Raw genomic sequence first — 19,786 nt, 5'->3', positions numbered from 1 at the left:
CTCTTCCAGTATCTCACACTTCTAATTATAAGCATACATGTACAGCTCTCTTCCAGTATCTCATACTTCTAATTATCTGCATACATGTATAGCTCTGTTCCAGTATCTCATACTTCTGACTTTCAGCATACATGTACAGCTTTGTTCCAGTATCTCACACTTCTGATTATCAGCATACATGTCCAGCTCTGTTCCAGTATCTCATACTTTTGACTTTCAGCACACATGTATAGCTCTGTTCCAGTATCTCACACTTCTGATTATCAGCATATATATACAGCTCTGTTCCAGTATCTCACACTTCTGATTATCAGCATACATGTATAGCTCTCTTCCAGTATCTCACACTTTTGACTTTCAGCACACATGTACAGCTCTCTTCCAGTATCTCACACTTCTGATTATCAGCATATACATACAGCTCTGTTCCAGTATCTCACACTTCTGATTATCAGCATACATGTACAGCTCTGTTCCAGTATCTCACACTTCTGATTATCAGCATACATGTATAGCTCTGTTCCAGTATCTCATACTTCTGACTTTCAGCATACATGTACAGCTTTGTTCCAGTATCTCACACTTCTGATTATCAGCATACATGTCCAGCTCTGTTCCAGTATCTCACACTTCCAACTTTCAGCATACATGTATAGCTCTGTTCCAGTATCTCACACTTCTGATTATCAGCATACATGTACAGCTCTGTTCCAGTATCTCATACTTCTGACTTTCAGCATACATGTACAGCTCTGTTCCAGTATCTCACACTTCTAATTATCCGCATACATGTACAGCTCTGTTCCAGTATCTCACACTTCTGATTATCAGCATACATGTACAGCTCTCTTCCAGTATCTCATACTTCTAATTATCTGCATACATGTATAGCTCTGTTCCAGTATCTCATACTTCTAATTATCTGCATACATGTACAGCTCTGTTCCAGTATCTCATACTTATGATTATCAGCATACATGTACAGCTGTTTTTCAGTATTATATAACGAATCTGACCTAAGACCATTCTATTTACTAGTGTAACATTGAGGCAAATAAAAACTGGCATAAACTGGCATGTAGTGCTAAAATATAATTCAAGTATGTATACCAACAGAAGAAATGAAAGGCTTCCACACTTGACATATCATACATAACCTATATGACCTCAGAAATCAGAGCATGCTGGGATAGAACTGATGAGCGGAATAAGCCACATGTACACTTATGTTAATTTCAAGTATTTACCAAATAAAAAGAACTATACACTCAGTCCTTCAAAAAATTTCTTAGTTTTTCTAACAACTTAAAAGGAATTTAATTATCACAGTATCCAGATCTTTATACACAATGTAGCTTTCCAAGGACGACGACAATGATCTAACACTGTCAGGACACTTTCTGGTCATTCTTCAATAAAGTATGGATCTACCAGATACCATGGTGCCTAGACACAGAAAGAAATGGTTTAACAAACCAAGTTTGACTTACCCCAGTATGACCAGCTCCCCATACTTGATGCTACCCGCATGATGATTAGATGATCGTGGCTTGTCCACAAAGTATGCCTTTGGCCCGAACCGTGGCGATCCTCCGTCCTGATCAAACTGAAGGAGGCGTTTTTCCGATATGTCTTCTATCGGACTGCAAACAAATAAATAAAGGTATCTGTAACATCCATCGGCGTTTTGATTTTTTGGTTTTTATATTTTCAATTTTGAACACATTTATTTTAGCAACAACTAAATGTCATTGTTATGATTACCATACTCATTTTTATTCCTTTTGATTGATTCACTGATTCTTGTTTACTGCCCTACTCAAAACTATTTAACTTTTATTACATTCATCAGTTTTATGGTAGAAGGAAACCAGAGTTAAACTACCAACCTTTGGAAAGTTATTGAGTAACTTTCCAAGTTGTACAGTCTTGTACATTACAATGGTGAAGAGAAGGAATCTTCAATTAAGCTTGGACTACATGAACAGCACTATCAGCGCTGTCAATGGCTTATTGTCTCCAAGGAACTGAGAACGGCCCCAGAGCTTCAATTTCCCAGTCCATCACTGGGACTAAGCAGGCATGCCAGGTGCTGGTTGTCAATCTGACACCTCCTCATGACACAAGGCTTGGAGGCGCAACATGAGCTGTCTTAAATTCAATAAAGTGCATTCTATGAAATCAACTATGCACAAAACTTACTACAGAGGTTCTATATATCTGTGCCTTTATCAAAAAAGTAAACAAATTGTACATCCAACAGTAAAAAACACAAACATGACTTCATGATATTGGTTTACATATGTTTAATGTACACATATTCAAGAAACAAAAAGAAGTACTTCTTGATTCATGAACAGTCATTCATTAATGAAACTAACACAAATGCAAACCAATACATTGACATACCCAGACTCCAGTGCATTCATCAGTCTAAGCCCTTATAAAATGGCCCTTATAAAAGTACAAAACTCATATTGTTGTCTGGGAAAAGACCTTTCACATGTATCAGAATACCCACAAAGAGGTTATATTATGAATTAGAAATAGTATTCCAACTGCAGGTTCCTTGTAATAATATGGATGTTCAACATGTCAATGTGTAAAGTTTGGGTTATTACACCGGCTAAAGGCAACTCTATTAATGAGTAGAGGCCTCCGTGGGTCAGTTGGTTAGCGCGCTAGTGCAGTGTAATGACCCAGGAGCCTCTCACCAATGCTGTCACTATGAGTTCAAGTCCAGCTCATGCTGGCTTCCATTCCGGCCGTACATGGGGAAATCTGACAGAAACCTGCGGATGGTCGTGGATTTCGCCCAGGATGTGCTCAGTTTTCACCCACCATAATGCTGGCCGTCGTCATATAAGTGAAATATTCTTGAGTAGGCCGTAAAACACCAATCAAATAAATAACATAAATAATAACGAGTATGATTGATTTTACAGACAGCTGAATATAGCCGACTCTCTAAAAGAAAGAGACTATAAATGAAGTCCCCTCATTGTCTCATTTGCATGTGAACTGAAAGCTAAAGACCACTCTTGTGGTAAGATGAATACAATGAGGCCCTATCTTTAATGTAATGAGTCATAACAGCAAATTCAAAGCGAAATGAAAACCCAGGCCTGTCTGTTCATGTTCCTGTTTGACAGTTCTACACTGTGTGACACAGTTAAAGTGGATTTGATTATCCATAAGAACCTGAAGGACAGTCTCATCAATGTTACTGAGCACAGATGAAGTGATATCAGATACCGTTATGAAAACAGTGTCAGAAAACCACACTTGTACATGTACATATACCTTCAAAGTATCTTTCCAGCTATCAAAACCTATAAAATCGATATTCATATTCTTCCACCACTAATTCAATGCATCAGCTGATCATTACCCTTTTTCCAGACAAAGTAACATTTCCTGACAATTCACAGATTTTAGGCACCCCATTCATGGTAATGCGTAAACATACTTCAAGAGTCAAGTAATCCTTCTCCCATACGTTTGGCCTGGGGGTACGGGTTGGGGCGGTCTCAGTGTCTTTGAGATGCCCTATTCTGACAAAATTATTATGGAAGACATACGGAATATTGGAGAAAAATTTGAAATGATTTTAAATTCTGGCTAAATCTATTCTTTCTCCCCTTTATGAGTGTTGTCATGACCTCAACAAAATTTAAGGTCAACCAATGTGATTTAAAGAAATATACTAGATTCCATTTGCAGACATTGTAAAACAATTTGAAAATGTCTGAAATAAAGCATATTTGCTGTTAATCTTTGTGATGATCTGGGCTCAATTTGAGGTCATCATTTTTATTTTGATCTCTTAAAAATATGTGAATGACTGAACATTCTGACCCCTGCAACCTAACATATTCCAACACAAAGTCCATGTGTTGTTTATAATATCCACTTAGGTCCACAATCACATACCTGTCATTGTAGTTTTCTACATGTAATTACTGACTGACAATGGGTGGGAATCTGAGAGTGGGAGGATAGGAAATGGCACACTAAATAGCAGATAATTATTACCTCTGACTTCTCCAGAAGTAAGGCAACTATGCATACATAATTCAGAATAAACATTAAGTAATGCACTTCCCTAAAACTGACTGTCATCACTTCATCACAAACACAATGGCAGTTAAACTGTTGAAGTCTTCAAAGACAACGAAGATTTAATATCACAATACACAATGCATAAGAATATAGACTACAGTTATTAAGTAACTCAAGTTATACCCTGAGGATTAAACGGTGTGAATAAACTCGGGAGGAGGGGGGGCTGATGTGTAAACACAATCAATCATTAGGCCTATCTGTTAATTTTTGTTGAACTTTACATTTTCTTCAGACAACTTCTCATTAACAAAGCTAAACCATTTTTTCTTCTTCTACTGCTTTCAGACTAACATGTATACATATCCGTAATTGAGCTGGACTATGCAAAGCCGCGTGGATTTCCAGAACTAGTGAGTACTGTGTACATGAAACAAACAACGTTCAGTAGAGCACAAGGCGCCTTGCTAAACTTTACCCGTCTTTTGTGTTGGGCATCGCCTCCGTAACAACTCGTCCACAAGCCACCAAGATCTCATCCCAATCATGGAACTGTCACCAATATCACGTTAGGCCAAGGCCGCATTCAGCTGAAGCAGAAACTAGAAACTATCACTGTCTATCAGACATCTTAGTATCTTTTCGCTGCCGTCATGTTTATGGAACTGCCAACAACAAAACCTCAGCGCCGGAAGTTGACATTGCGTTGACCGTAGATGGCGCTGCGAGGTGTGAACAAGTGCGTGACCCTGTACCAAAAGGTCAAAGTTCAACAATGAGTTCGCTTAGGAGGTTCCTGAGACTGGGGAGAGTTTTTTCCGTGAATATGTTTTATTTTGCGTTACGCGCTAACAGTTACTTTGTAGTTTAGTTCTAGCGTATTTAAAATCAAACACCCGACTTTGTGGTTTGACATTATGTAAATTCCGCACAATCTCTTTCATTTGGCCTTTTTTGTAGGCCTAGAAATTCAGTTTTCCGGTAACTTTCGTTTAATCTCTTATGCTACCGGAACATTTAAATGTATATTAAAATATATATTTTAAATGTATATTACGTTTAAATGTATATTAAATGTACTTTTATGTTTTGTTATTTACTACAGTCAGTAAGTTAGTATTGATATCATACTTCACATTTTTTACGCCGATGAAACATATCAGTTTTATGTCTTTACAGTTCAAAGTGCATCTTGGCCTACGTCACATTTGATTCGTTTCTTACACGTAGGCCTACCGCATAATTTTCGGATACAGGCCTCCACAAAAACCTTGTCGAAAATCTGAGATAAGTTATCTTAGTCCAACAAAAGAATACTTTGACAAAATAATGCTCTTAAGTGGAGATGTTCGCTCTGAAAAATAAAGTATGGTCTACGTTCAAAACTCTAGCGGTGTCAATCCTTCAAGCTTTTTTTAGGCTTATAGGTCGCAGAATTGTCCAAATGCTGAACAGTAGTGTTTGTTCCAATGAGCTTAACGTCTCCTTTGATATATATTATTTCAGTCAAATTTAGAGATGATTCACTGGAACCCACTCACTGCGGACACCATGAGTGATGTTCAGTACCGGTGATGCCATGTGTAGCGTCCGTGTCAGAGTACTGACACCATGAGTGATGTTCAGTACCGGTGATGGCATGTGTAGCGTCCGTGTCACAGTACTGACACTACGAATGATGTTCAGTACCGGTGATGGCATGTGTAGCGTCCGTGTCACAGTACTGACACCATGAATGATGTTCAGTACGGGTGATGGCATGTGTAGCGTCCGTGTCACAGTACTGACACTACGAATGATGTTCAGTACCGGTGATGGCATGTGTAGCGTCCGTGTCACAGTACTGACACCATGAATGATGTTCAGTACCGGTGATGGCATGTGTAGCGTCCGTGTCACAGTACTGACACTACGAATGATGTTCAGTACCGGTGATGGCATGTGTAGCGTCCGTGTCACAGTACTGACACTACGAATGATGTTCATTACCGGTGATGCCATGTGTAGTGTCTGTGTCACAGTACTGACACCATGAGTGATGTTCAGTACCGGTGATGGCATGTGTAGCGTCCGTGTCACAGTACTGACACCATGAATGATGTTCAGTACCGATGATGCCATGTGTAGCGTCCGTGTCACAGTACTGACACCATGAGTGATGTTCAGTACCGGTGATGGCATGTGTAGCGTCCGTGTCACAGTACTGACACCATGAGTGATGTTCAGTACCGGTGATGCCGTGTGTAGCGTCCGTGTCACAGTACTGACACCATGAGTGATGTTCAGTACCGGTGATGCCATGTGTAGCATCCGTGTCAGAGTACTGACACCATGAGTGATGTTCAGTACCGGTGATGGCATGTGTAGCGTCCGAGTCACAGTACTGACACCATGAATGATGTTCAGTACTGCTGATGCCATCTGTACCGTCCGAGTCACAGTACTGACATCAGGCTTTCCGCTATCGTCAAGGCCGTTCAGTTTCACCCATGTCAAACTTTCGCCCCGTCGAGACTTGGCGGCGAGACAGCCAAGAGGGTGATTAGCCTCTCTGCTCCATTAATCTGCACGTGAAAAATGGACTTTCAGAAGCACATAAAGTTCTTAAAATGACACTTTGATGCCAATAAATAAGTTTTTCTGACAAGAAAGCAAGTAGCCCTACGAGATGAATGAATAAATCAGCATAAAGCAAAATGTGTCACGTGAGGAAAACAAGTTTTACGTGAAATACAGCATTTAACTAAGCTGACGCATTGGAGGCGTGAATGACGGAAACCAGGGAGCGCTTGGAGTGAACCGTTAGTTTTTGGAAAGTCACGGACAAGCTTTCCAGCAGGTGACAAATGGACCTTCAGCCACAAAGGCAGGGTAATGTGTATGTACTCTACCAATTACGTTCAGGAAGCTCTTACTAACGGCATAGTTTCACTCAAATAATAACACAAAATACATGTATTACAGTTTTGAGTCCCATTTATTGGCAGTTGAGTGGCTTGAGCCCCTGAGATGAGCAATCAGGTTGACTACCTGTATGACCGAACGAGTTCAACATCTGCATGACAGGCCAGCTACACAGAAGTTATGTAAGGCCTTCAAGTCCTCAGGCCAGTTCCATATTCAAACCTGAGTATCACAGACATGTAATCACATTGATATGACAGTTACGATGCCAGAGGGCAGTGTGACTTAGGGGAAAAGTTAAGTATCCTGCATTCATGAAGTTTAGGGAGTTTATTTATCTGATTGGTGTTTTACGCCGTGGTCAAGAATATTTCACTCATATAACGGTGGCCAGCATGAAACATGACTGAGCACGAAGGAAACCCATGACTATCAGTAGGTTGCTGCCTTGCCAGACCTTCATACAGAAGGCCGGAGAGGAAGCGAGCATGAACTCACACAGACTGCATTGGTGAGGGGATCCAGGGTTATTGTGCCGCGCTGGCATGCTAACCCTGTCGGCCACAAAGGTCCGGCAGAGACAGAGAACGTGATGAGCCTTGTATCATACATACATTGTACAGAATGATCACCGATTTGTAACAAAGTGAATTTCGACAAGGTAAAAACCCCAAACAACACACTACTTTAGATGAAACCTTACTTCTGGCATCACATGATATGTACATGACAAAGTCATTTGCATCATGTCTCATCATGTTCATTTATTGTCCATCTTGTGCATTTAGTCCCTAAATATTGAAAGCGATCCCATTTCTATTTCATGTTTTACTTATTGCTAAAAGTAAAATATATCTATATATATGCCATTTTATCTTAATATATTTTTTGTTCTAAAAAAACTTATTTTCCATTGAAATGTATGGAAAGTTTTGAAGAGAAACTCAAAAAAATAGTTATGTTAAAATGTACAATACTATTTGTAAAATTGCTTTTTACTTAATGGTGATGGCATGATAACTGAATGATGATGGCATGATCATGAATGATGATGGCATGATCACAGAATGATGATGGCATGATAACTGAATGATGATGGCATGATCATGAATGATGATGGTATGATCACAGAATGATGATGGCACGATCACTGAATGATGATGACATGATAACTGAATGATGATGGCATGATCACAGAATGATGATGGCATGATAATGGATGATGATGGCATGATCACTGAATGATGATGACATGATCACTGAATGATGATGGCATGATCACAGAATGATGATGGCATGATAATGGATGATGATGGCACGATCACTGAATGATGATGACATGATCACTGAATGATGATGACATGATCACTGAATGATGATGGCATGATCACAGAATGATGATGGCATGATAACTGAATGATGATGACATGATCACTGAATGATGATGGCATGATCACAGAATGATGATGGCACGATCACTGAATGATGATGACATGATCACTGAATGATGATGGCATGATCACAGAATGATGATGGCACGATCACTGAATGATGATGACATGATCACTGAATGATGATGACATGATCACTAAATGATGATGACATGATCACTGAATGATGATGGCATGATAATGGATGATGATGGCACGATCACTGAATGATGATGGCACGATCACTGAATGATGATGACATGATCACTGAATGATGATGGCATGATCACAGAATGATGATGGCATGATAATGGATGATGATGGCACGATCACTGAATGATGATGACATGATCACAGAATGATGATGGCATGATAATGGATGATGATGGCACGATCACTGAATGATGATGACATGATCACTGAATAATAATGGCATGATCACAGAATGATGATGGCATGATAATGGATGATGATGGCACGATCACAGAATGATGATGGCATGATCACAGAATGATGATGGCATGATAATGGATGATGATGGCACGATCACTGAATGATGATGGCATGATCACAGAATGATGATGGCATGATAATGGATGATGATGGCACGATCACTGAATGATGATGACATGATCACTGAATGATGATGGCATGATCACAGAATGATGATGACATGATCACTGAATGATGATGGCATGATCACAGAATGATGATGGCATGATAATGGATGATGATGACACGATCACAGAATGATGATGGCATGATCACAGGATGATGATGACACGATCACTGAATGATGATGGCATGATCACAGAATGATGATGGCATGATCACAGAATGATGATGGCATGATAATGGATGATGATGGCATGATCACAGAATGATGATGGCATGATCACAGAATGATGATGGCACGATCACGGAATGATGATGGCATGATCACAGAATGATGATGGCACGATCACTGAATGATGATGGCATGATCACAGAATGATGATGGCATGATAATGGATGATGATGACATGATCACTGAATGATGATGGCATGATCACAGAATGATGATGGCACGATCACTGAATGATGATGGCATGATCACAGAATGATGATGGCATGATCACAGAATGATGATGGCACGATCACTGAATGATGATGACATGATCACTGAATGATGATGACATGATCACTAAATGATGATGACATGATCACTGAATGATGATGGCATGATAATGGATGATGATGGCACGATCACTGAATGATGATGACATGATCACTGAATGATGATGGCATGATCACAGAATGATGATGGCATGATCACAGAATGATGATGGCATGATCACTGAATGATGATGGCATGATAATGGATGATGATGGCATGATAATGGATGATGATGGCACGATCACTGAATGATGATGACATGATCACTGAATGATGATGGCATGATCACTGAATGATGATGACATGATCACAGAATGATGATGACATGATCACAGAATGATGATGGCATGATCACAGAATGATGGCACGATCACTGAATGATGGCATGATCACAGAATGATGATGACATGATCACAGAATGATGATGGCACGATCACTGAATGATGATGGCATGATCACAGAATGATGATGGCATGATCACAGAATGATGATGGCACGATCACTGAATGATGATGACATGATCACTGAATGATGATGGCATGATCACAGAATGATGATGGCATGATAATGGATGATGATGGCATGATAATGGATGATGATGGCAGAATCTGCTTTATTTAGCATGGCATGATACGAACAATGAAAGGATCAATGAATAATGACAGTGGATTGGGTTTGATCTATACATACATGACAATCACTGGACAATTCTATAAACAATGGATTTGGTTTAGTCCACCTGTAATACAACGGCATGATAATGGCATAAATGATGAAGAACAGATTCTGCTTAATCCACCTGTGAACAGTGCACAAAGAACCTGGCTTAGTCCACCTATGGTCAGTCCCAGTTATTCAGACAGGCATCTATCCAGGTGTTCATTGATAAAGGCTAGTTCTATCTCCGTCTGACACACTGGGCAGGGCTGCATCTCTTTACTTTCACTTTCACCACCTTCCAGCACAATCACATCTGACTTGGCCTTTGTTGATCCTTTATGGTGTTTCACCTGAGAATCCTTCCTACAAGTGCTTACTGGCCGATGATTTTTCATGCATTCCTTGCCTGGGGTTGCATCAATGTTTGTCATATCACAGTCTGAAGTATTTGTCATTGATTTCATCCTTTTAAAATCAAAGCCTGTTGGTGTGAACTCGTCACTGTTTCTCTTCCTGTCTGCTGAATCCCCTGGTACCTGAAGCTTCCTGTTCCTTCTCTCTGCCTCCCATTTCTTCCTCAGCATGGCTAAAACACCTGTTCCCCCTGCTCCACTGCCCAGTACTCTACCACACCCAGGCATTGTTCCCCCACCCATGGCAGGACTTTTGGGTGACTTTTGGCCACTCACTATTGTTTTTTGTGGGGAAGGGGAGCGGAGAATTCCTTCAGCTAGTACATGGTTGTTTTTTGCCGAGTCTTTTTTTACACTTCCCCCTATTCTTAAAGGGCTTTTGTTTTTGGAAGCATTATTTCGTACTGACTCTGGACTGGATGGTGATTTTATATGATCTTTTGTTGAGAGTTTCTCGTCACTACGTGAAAGACGATCAGCCAATGGTATGTACTCATCGGGTAACCGAGGAAATGACTCGTCGGCCCTAGTAACAGTGGCAGAGGGTTTCCTCACCGCTTTGTTCTCAGATGTCACAAGCCCATTTTCACTCTTGCTGCTACCAGAGGTCAAGGGCAAACCTTTACCAGCAAATACTCTTATGTCCATCATTCCACCCTTCTGTACTCCATTTGTCTTCTGGTCTGAAAGATTCACACAACTTAGGATAACATATAATGGAAACAATATCTTATACCAAAGTTCACATGCATAAAATAAGTGTGATGTTTGTAATCCAAAAGGAAAATATACAATAGGTGAGACAAAACCTATCAAATTCCAGGTATTATTATGTGCACCAGGCACAACTCAGGAGTGTGAGTTACTGCCCCTTTGATAGAACTCTCCAAAACTTCCGGTAAATCATGCCCATGTCCTCAAAGCTGTTCAGAAAATTGATTCACTTTGATCATAGGCCAAATGTTTGACATGAACTGAAGCATGCATCTGCATGATGTGTGTATGTTGGGTCCAGTCTAACAAGTGAGAAATGGTCAAATACCAAACCTTACCCTTAAAAATACCACTTATTCAGTTTGTTAAGTTCTAAAATATAGCTACATTCAATTTAAAACCTAGCTTACATGTGCATGCTTTCTGAGGTGCACAAGTAACTTTGGTAAATTACTGTGATTGTGTGGATAATGTTCTTTTGTATAAAAGTAAAATGGTGTGAACTTGAATGAACATTACCAATTTCTTTGACTTTGCCCTGTTTTCCGTCTGGCTTTCCCTTCTTTTTCTGCCCGTATCCGTCCGGTTCCTTGACCTTGGTGTATGTGCCTCCGCACATTCTCTGATGTTCTGCCCACCAGAAGTCCCTCGGAGATGGTGCCCTGTTCATAGCTCGCTTCACAAACCCGAAGTAGGGCTTGCGTTGCTGACAGGGGCCATCGCACCGCCACCAATGCTGCTTGAAGTGAGCCACTTCATCATGGAAGTTGTGATAAATCTGTCCAGGGAATCACAGCGATTTCATACTACATTTTTTTTATTCAGAATCTGCCTACCATATCGTATTAACACTAACACAATTCATGTCACATATTATTCAATGCAATTCCAGAAGATATCAGCAGGTCTAATTACTACCAATAAAAAACACAATCTACTGCTGACCATCTTTGATAATATATCTGATATTTGTTGTTTATTAAACTCTAAACTCAAAAATTTTCAACCAAACTGATTCCCTAGGGTACATGATTAACTTCTGGCAACTTACTGACAAACTTTCTCTTGTGTGATGCAAAGACTTGCATGCCATCTTGGTAAAAGTCAAGCGGTCTTCAACCACAACTACAAGACTGTGAAAACAGTTCATGAGCGCCACTGACTGCTTAGTGATACTAAAGTTTCATGAGCAGTATAAAAATAGGAACATAAGTTTGGACAGACACCTGACACTTATAGCTCAAGTGAGCATGTGTGTCATCAGCTCACCGTGATGTTTGTCCCTGTCTGCTTGTTTATCCTCTTCATGTGTTTCTGAAACTCTGGCCCATGGCCATCATGGTCCTGAAATGTACACCAAGCTTTATTAACAAGTCCCAAAAGCAACAGTAAACATGACATGCCTTAAACTCTGCAATACGTAGCTCTCTGTTACGGCTCTGAAACTCTGGCCCACAGCTATCATGGTCCTGAAATGTACACCAAGCTTTATTAACAAGCTCCAAAAGCAACAGTAAACATAACATGCCTTAAACTCTGCAATACGTAGCTCTCTGTTATGGCTCTGAAACTCTGGCCCATGGCCATCATGGTCCTGAAATGTACACCAAGTTTTATTAACAACAGTATGACAACAGAACCACCAGACATCCAGTGGGCAGTATGACAACAGAACCACCAGATATCCCGTGGGCAGTATGACAACAGAACCACCAGATATCCAGTGGACAGTATGACAACAGGACCACCAGATATCTAGTGGGCAGTATGACAACAGATCCACCAGACATCCAGTGGACAGTATGACAACAGAACCACCAGATATCCAGTGGGCAGTATGACAACAGAACCACCAGATATCCAGAGGACAGTATGACAACAGAACCATCAGATATCCAGTGGGCAGTATGACAACAGAACCACCAGATATCCATTGGGCAGTATGACAACAGAACCACCACATATCCAGAGGCCAGTATGACAACAGAAAAGTTGAAAAAATGACAATATATCAACAACATCAAGAGAATAAAAATAATGACAGGTAAATTCAGGAATGGCTTACTGATGTCCACAAGTACTAACAACTTTTGACCAGTGTCGTTAGAGAACTGTTCCCTGGACTCCAAGTAACACACGAGAGTGTGACAGCTTTTGAAGTTACTGCACTGTCTGTCCTTGTTAGGTGTCATGATGAAGATGTGACAGAATCAATGTGGTACTAACCTTGTTGTTCTGTGTCACAAACAATAATGCATGGATCATCTCATGCTGAAATATAGTTGAAAGAAAATAGGGGATAAACAACAACAACACATTTTGGCAATTTAAAGGCATACACCTTTGCACCACTCTTTCATTCATAAATGTTACCTTAAACATTATTTTTCCAAAAAGTACAGACTAAAAATTACAATACATTTCCCTAAGACAAAGTACATTCATCAAGGTAAAGTGCCCTAAATGACCTAAAACTTCAACCAAAAGCCATATTTTCTGAGGTAAATAAATGTCATAAAATGTTATTTTTTCTGTTGAAACTTACGTTTTCCCAGTAGAATATCATCCTACCATCCAAACCTCAAAATACCTTTCTATAATCAACTGAACTGTCAGAATAAGGAAAACTTAGCAACTTAATCATGGACCAAAGTTAATTTATGTGTATGTTTAAGTTGAAGAATGCCGCAGAGCAGATCAGAATGCGTCAGCACAGATCAGAATGCTGCAGCGCAGATGACGACAATGAAGTCAGTAATCGAGATAACTATTGAGTCCAATCCTCAATTTGATCTGCATTCAACACCATGACACATTTGAGTCCAATCCTCAATTTGATCTGCATTCAACACCATGACACATTGAGTCCAATCCTCAATTTGATTTGAATTCAACACCATGACACATTGAGTCCAATCCTCACTTTGATCTGCATTCAACACCATGACACATTGAGTCCAATCCTCAATCTGATCTGCATTCAACACCATGACACATTGAGTCCAATCCTCAATTAGATCTGAATTCAACACCATGACACATTGAGTCCAATCCTCAATTTGATCTGAATTCAACACCATGACACATTGAGTCCAATCCTCAATTTGATCTGCATTCAACACCATGACACAGACACATAAGCACTGCTTTCTCATGGCCTATCTGTGCTCTGTGTTCAATTTCCTCTAACATCACATCATAGTTTGCCAGGTACCTTGCAAGAGGTCCTGAGGTAGTTTCCTCCAAGGTTGGTCCAATTTCCTCCCTTCAGAAACCTAACTGCTAATTTCATAAGTGAAATATTCTTGAGTGATAAAAATTAAAATGAATAGTCCCCTTCATCAAAATGACAGACCGACATTTGTTACAATGAAGTGCATTCATCACCATGAAGGAGATAATACATGTCTATAATATCGCCCACTACACACAGACCCCACAGGCCCCTCACAGAGTCTATGTAGAGCTTACCAGCAGGGTTTCTATCAGGTCTTTCCTGGGCCTTAAGGACAATAGGGGCTTACTCAGACGTATAGAACACAGCCCGCCACGCCCTTCATAGCAGCATAACCCAGCACACCTGGTAAATAAAATAGTACTTTCACTGAATGATTTTGTCTAATTAATGTCCCTATGTTCATTGCACTGGACATTTGTAACTTGTATACTTGATCTGTTAAATGACCAGTACTGACATAGATTTAGCCCGGGGGGTGTCTCAGTGTCTTTGAGAAGCCATTCTGATGAAATTAACATGGGAGAGAAAGAAAAAATAAGAGAAAAAAGGGAAATGAGATAGTCTGATATCAAATTCTGGCTTAATCTATGAGTACTGGTAACCATATTTCTCACAGGCTGGATAACCCAAGAGGATGGCATATTTCTCCACCTCGTGGCGCAAGCTTTTATAGATGACATCACTTGTGTGATGTGCCATGGAAACTAACTATACGGAAGTTGCATACATATAGGTAATGGACTTCAGATTTCATATATGACTACAACTTGACTCTCTGAAACAGACTGTCTTCATGGAAATGAACTGAGCCGTCTGTGAAGGGATCATTTTCGAGCACGATCACATTATCATACGCTGAACATGAAAGGCTGCATGGCCATTACAGTTTCATTCAGAGTACAGAGGCACAGTGGTTATTTCGGGCTGACTCACTGGGCTGACTGGGCAAGTTCTACCTGCACGGGGTTATGAGATAAAGATAATCCCAGGTGTCTATTTCAACCACTCTCTCTACACTGGGCTGGCGGAGCACTATGGACAAAGGGGTAAACGATGCATACACCGCTTCACGCCATGTCCGATAAATCTTTTCTAAACTATGTCTGTAATCCAAAACAGGTGTAAACTGTGGCTCAGGTATGATGCACATCCTCCATCCAGGAACCATAGCTGTGGCTCAGGTATGATGCACATCCTCCATCCAGGAACCATAGCTGTGGCTCAGGTATGATGCACATCCTCCATCCAGGAACCATAGCTGTGGCTCAGGTATGATACACATCCTCCATCCAGGAACCATAGCTGTGGCTCAGGTATGATGCACATCCTCCATCCAGGAACCATAGCTGTGGCTCAGGTATGATGCGAGAGAGAGATGGGCTGTTGTGTGTGTGAAAGGTAGGATGTTGTGTGTGTGAAAGGTAGGATGTTGTGTGTGTGAAAGGTGGGATGTTGTGTGTGAGAGAGGTGGGATGTTGTGTGTGTGAAAGGTGGGATGTTGTGTGTGTGAGAGGTAAGATGTTGTGTGTGTGAGAAAGATGGGATGTTGTGTGTGAGAGAGGTGGGATGTTGTTTGTGTGTGAGAGAGAGATGGGCTGTTGTGTGTATGAAAGGTAGGATGTTGTGTGTGTGAAAGGTGGGATGTTGTGTGTGTGAGAGATGGGATGTTGTGTGTGTGAGAGAGATGGGATGTTGTGTGTGAGAGAGGTGGGATGTTGTGTGCGTGTGAGAGAGAGATGGGATGTTGTGTGTGTGAGAGAGATGGGATGTTGTGTGTGTGAAAGGTGGGATGTTGTGTGTGTGAGAGAGGTGGGATGTTGTGTGTGTGAGAGAGGTGGGATGTTGTGTGTGTGAAAGGTGGGATGTTGTGTGTGTGAGAGGTGGGATGTTGTGTGTGTGAGAGAGATGGGATGTTGTGTGTGAGAGAGGTGGGATGTTGTGTGTGTGTGAGAGAGAGATGGGCTGTTGTGTGTGTGAAAGGTAGGATGTTGTGTGTGTGAAAGGTGGGATGTTGTGTGTGTGAGAGATGGGATGTTGTGTGTGTGAGAGAGAGATGGGATGTTGTGTGTGAGAGAGACATGGAATGTTGTGTGTGTGAGAGAGATGGGATGCTGTGTGTGTGTGAGAGAGAGATGGGATGTTGTGAGTGAGAGAGGTGGGATGTTGTGTGTGAGAGAGATGGGATGTTGTGTGTGTGAGAGAGATGGGATGTTGTATGTGTAATAGGTGGGATGTTGTGTGTGTGAGAAAGATGGGATGTTGTGAGTGAGAGAGATGGGATGTTGTGTGTGAGAGAGATGGGATGTTGTGTGTGAGAGAGAGATGGGATGTTGTGTGTGTGAGAGAGATGGGATGCTGTGTGTGTGTGAGAGAGAGATGGGATGTTGTGAGTAAGAGAGGTGGGATGTTGTGTGTGAGAGAGATGGGATGTTGTGAGTGAGAGAGGTGGGATGTTGTGTGTGAGAGAGATGGGATGTTGTGTGTGTAATAGGTGGGATGTTGTGTGTGTGAGAGAGATGGGATGTTGTGTGTGCGAGAGAGGTGGGATGTTGTGTGTAAGAGAGATGGGATGTTGTGTGTGAGAGAGATGGGATGTTGTGTGTGTGTGAGACAGATGGGATGTTGTGTGTGAGAGAGGTGGGATGTTCTGTGTTTCAGAGAGATGGGATGTGGTGTGTGAGAGAGAGATGGGATGTTGTGTGTGTGAGAGGTGGAATGTTGTGTGTGTGTAAGACAGATGGGATGTTGTATGTGAGAGAGATGGGATGTTGTGTGTGTGAGAGAGATGGGATGTTGTGTGTGAGAGAGGTGGGATGTTGTGTGTGTGAGAGAGATAGGATGCTGTGTGTGTGAGAGAGATGGGACGTTGTGTGTGTGTGAGACTGATGGGATGTTGTGTGTGTGAGACAGATGGGATGTTGTGAGTGAGAGAGGTGGGATGTTGTGTTTGAGAGAGATGGGATGTTGTGTGTGAGAGAGGTGGGATGTTGTGTGTGAGAGAGATGGGATGTTGTGAGTGAGAGTGGTGGGATGTTGTGTGTGAGAGAGATGGGATGTTGTGTGTGTGTGAGAGAAAGATGGGATGTTGTGTGTGTGTGTGAGAGAGATGGGATGCTGTGTGTGTGTGAGAGAGAGATGGGATGTTGTGAGTGAGAGAGGTGGGATGTTGTGTGTGAGAGAGGTGGGATGTTGTGTGTGAGAGAGGTGGGATGTTGTGTGTGAGAGAGATGGGATGTTGTGTTTGTGAGAGAGATGGGATGTTGTGTGTGTAATAGGTGGGATGTTGTGTGTGTGAGAGAGATGGGATGTTGTGTGTGCGAGAGAGGTGGGATGTTGTGTGTAAGAGAGATGGGATGTTGTGTGTGAGAGAGATGGGATGTTGTGTGTGTGTGAGACAGATGGGATGTTGTGTGTGAGAGAGGTGGGATGTTCTGTGTTTCAGAGAGATGGGATGTGGTGTGTGAGAGAGAGATGGGATGTTGTGTGTGTGAGAGGTGGAATGTTGTGTGTGTGTAAGACAGATGGGATGTTGTGTGTGAGAGAGATGGGATGTTGTGTGTGTGAGAGAGATGGGATGTTGTGTGTGAGAGAGGTGGGATGTTTTGTGTTTGAGAGAGATAGGATGCTGTGTGTGTGAGAGAGATGGGACGTTGTGTGTGTTTGAGACTGATGGGATGTTGTGTGTGTGAGACAGATGGGATGTTGTGAGTGAGAGAGGTGGGATGTTGTGTTTGAGAGAGATGGGATGTTGTGTGTGAGAGACAGATAGGATGTGGTGTGTGTGAGAGAGATGGGATGTTGTGTGTGTGTGTGAGAGAGAGATGGGATGTTGTGTGTTAGAGAGGTGGGATGTTGTGTGTGTGAGAGAGATGGGATGCTGTGTGTGTGAGAGAGATGGGATGTTGTGTGAGAGAGAGATAGGATGTTGTGTGTGTGAGAAAGATAGGATGTTGTGTGTGAGAGACGGATAGGATGTTGTGTGTGTGAGAGAGATAGGATGTTGTGTGTGTCAGAGAGATGGGATGTTGTGTGTGTCAGAGAGATGGGATGTTGTGTGTGTGTGAGAGAGAGATGGGATGTTGTTAGTGTGAGAGAGATAGGATGTTGTGTGTGAGAGAGAGATAGGATGTTGTGTGTGTGAGAGAGATAGGATGTTGTGTGTGTCAGAGAGATGGGACGTTGTGTGTGAGAGAGAGAGATGGGATGTTGTGTGTGTGAGAGAGATGGGATGTAAGAGCCACAGCTGAAAACTGTTTTAGATTGCAGACATAGTTCTAAAATGATTTATCGGACATGGTGTGAATCAGTGTATGGTCACTGGAGTGGCTATAATACCGGTACTCCGCCAACCCAGTGTAAAAAGAGGAGATGAAATAGACACCTCGAGGTACGATAAAGATAGACCACTCTAAATGGGCTCCGTCTGCTGTTTTAAAATTCTGACGTTTAATGTAAATACTAAGGGTACGATGAAGGAGGGTCGGCCGAAAATGTCAGAATATTAAAACAGCGCACTGAATCCATCTAGGTCTTGATCATTAATGGAATACGATAAAGATGACTTTCATTTTCAAGTGTTTGCTACACAACTGACAAGTACATGCTCACAGCGTCATTCTAGGACTCCATTTCACCTCCACCCCTGCCAGTTTTCCCCAGAAGAACTGATCATTGAACTGAAGAAACAGAGCCCGAATGTCAGGATTGGGGTCAGTCAGTTCCCAACTTTCGTCCACAATCGAGAGGGCTCGATTTGTGCTGCCATCTTTGTGTGATTCCGTCAAAACCTCGTCGTTTTCGCCTCCGATACTGTTAGCCAATTCACGATCAAACTGTTCCTGCAGCTGTAGCGCAATTGCAAAGTCAGCATCCATAGTACTCGATAACGAAATTTTGCCTCCACACTCGATTTTGTTGTGGCGCGTAAATACCATGTACCCGCGAGGACTAGGTTATAGGTGGGGCTACAGAGAGGAGGGTCACTGTAAACTTCCATCTACTCTGCTCATTGTTCATTGTGCACCGATGCCTGAATAAACACAGAGGGGAGTAAGGGGTGGGGGTGGGTGGAATAAGCGCCTCACTGTGCATAAACCGGGTTTATAAGGTTTTACTTTCAAAGGTGTTTCATATACAATGTAGCTAGCTAACAAATGAGTATCAAAATGCTTCCGCAAGTAAAAGCACTCAATTCCTTTGTCGACTTTCG

General features: G+C 41.6%; 1 protein-coding gene across 1 annotated transcript in view; it reads right to left on the bottom strand.

Moving 5' to 3' along the window:
- LOC135469349 (uncharacterized) overlaps window positions 1–19,451 on the bottom strand; it is a 54,073-nt gene extending 34,622 nt beyond the window's left edge. Inside the window, exons 1-8 of the mRNA XM_064747977.1 lie at window positions 19,186–19,451; window positions 14,811–14,919; window positions 13,566–13,610; window positions 12,609–12,683; window positions 11,859–12,117; window positions 10,414–11,308; window positions 5,600–6,613; window positions 1,491–1,643 (exon numbers count right to left, since the gene is read on the bottom strand). Coding sequence (XP_064604047.1) covers window positions 1,491–1,643; window positions 5,600–6,613; window positions 10,414–11,308; window positions 11,859–12,117; window positions 12,609–12,683; window positions 13,566–13,610; window positions 14,811–14,919; window positions 19,186–19,451 — 2,816 coding nt within the window. The remainder of the gene's footprint in view (window positions 1–1,490; window positions 1,644–5,599; window positions 6,614–10,413; window positions 11,309–11,858; window positions 12,118–12,608; window positions 12,684–13,565; window positions 13,611–14,810; window positions 14,920–19,185) is intronic.
- Window positions 19,452–19,786: the final 335 nt, after the last annotated feature.

Source organism: Liolophura sinensis, chromosome 6 (assembly GCF_032854445.1).
Source record: "Liolophura sinensis isolate JHLJ2023 chromosome 6, CUHK_Ljap_v2, whole genome shotgun sequence".
In the NCBI taxonomy this organism is placed as follows: Eukaryota; Metazoa; Mollusca; class Polyplacophora; order Chitonida; family Chitonidae; genus Liolophura; species Liolophura sinensis.
The sequence above is the reverse complement of the archived record's forward strand: the minus strand, read 5'-3'. Positions and strand labels throughout refer to the sequence as shown.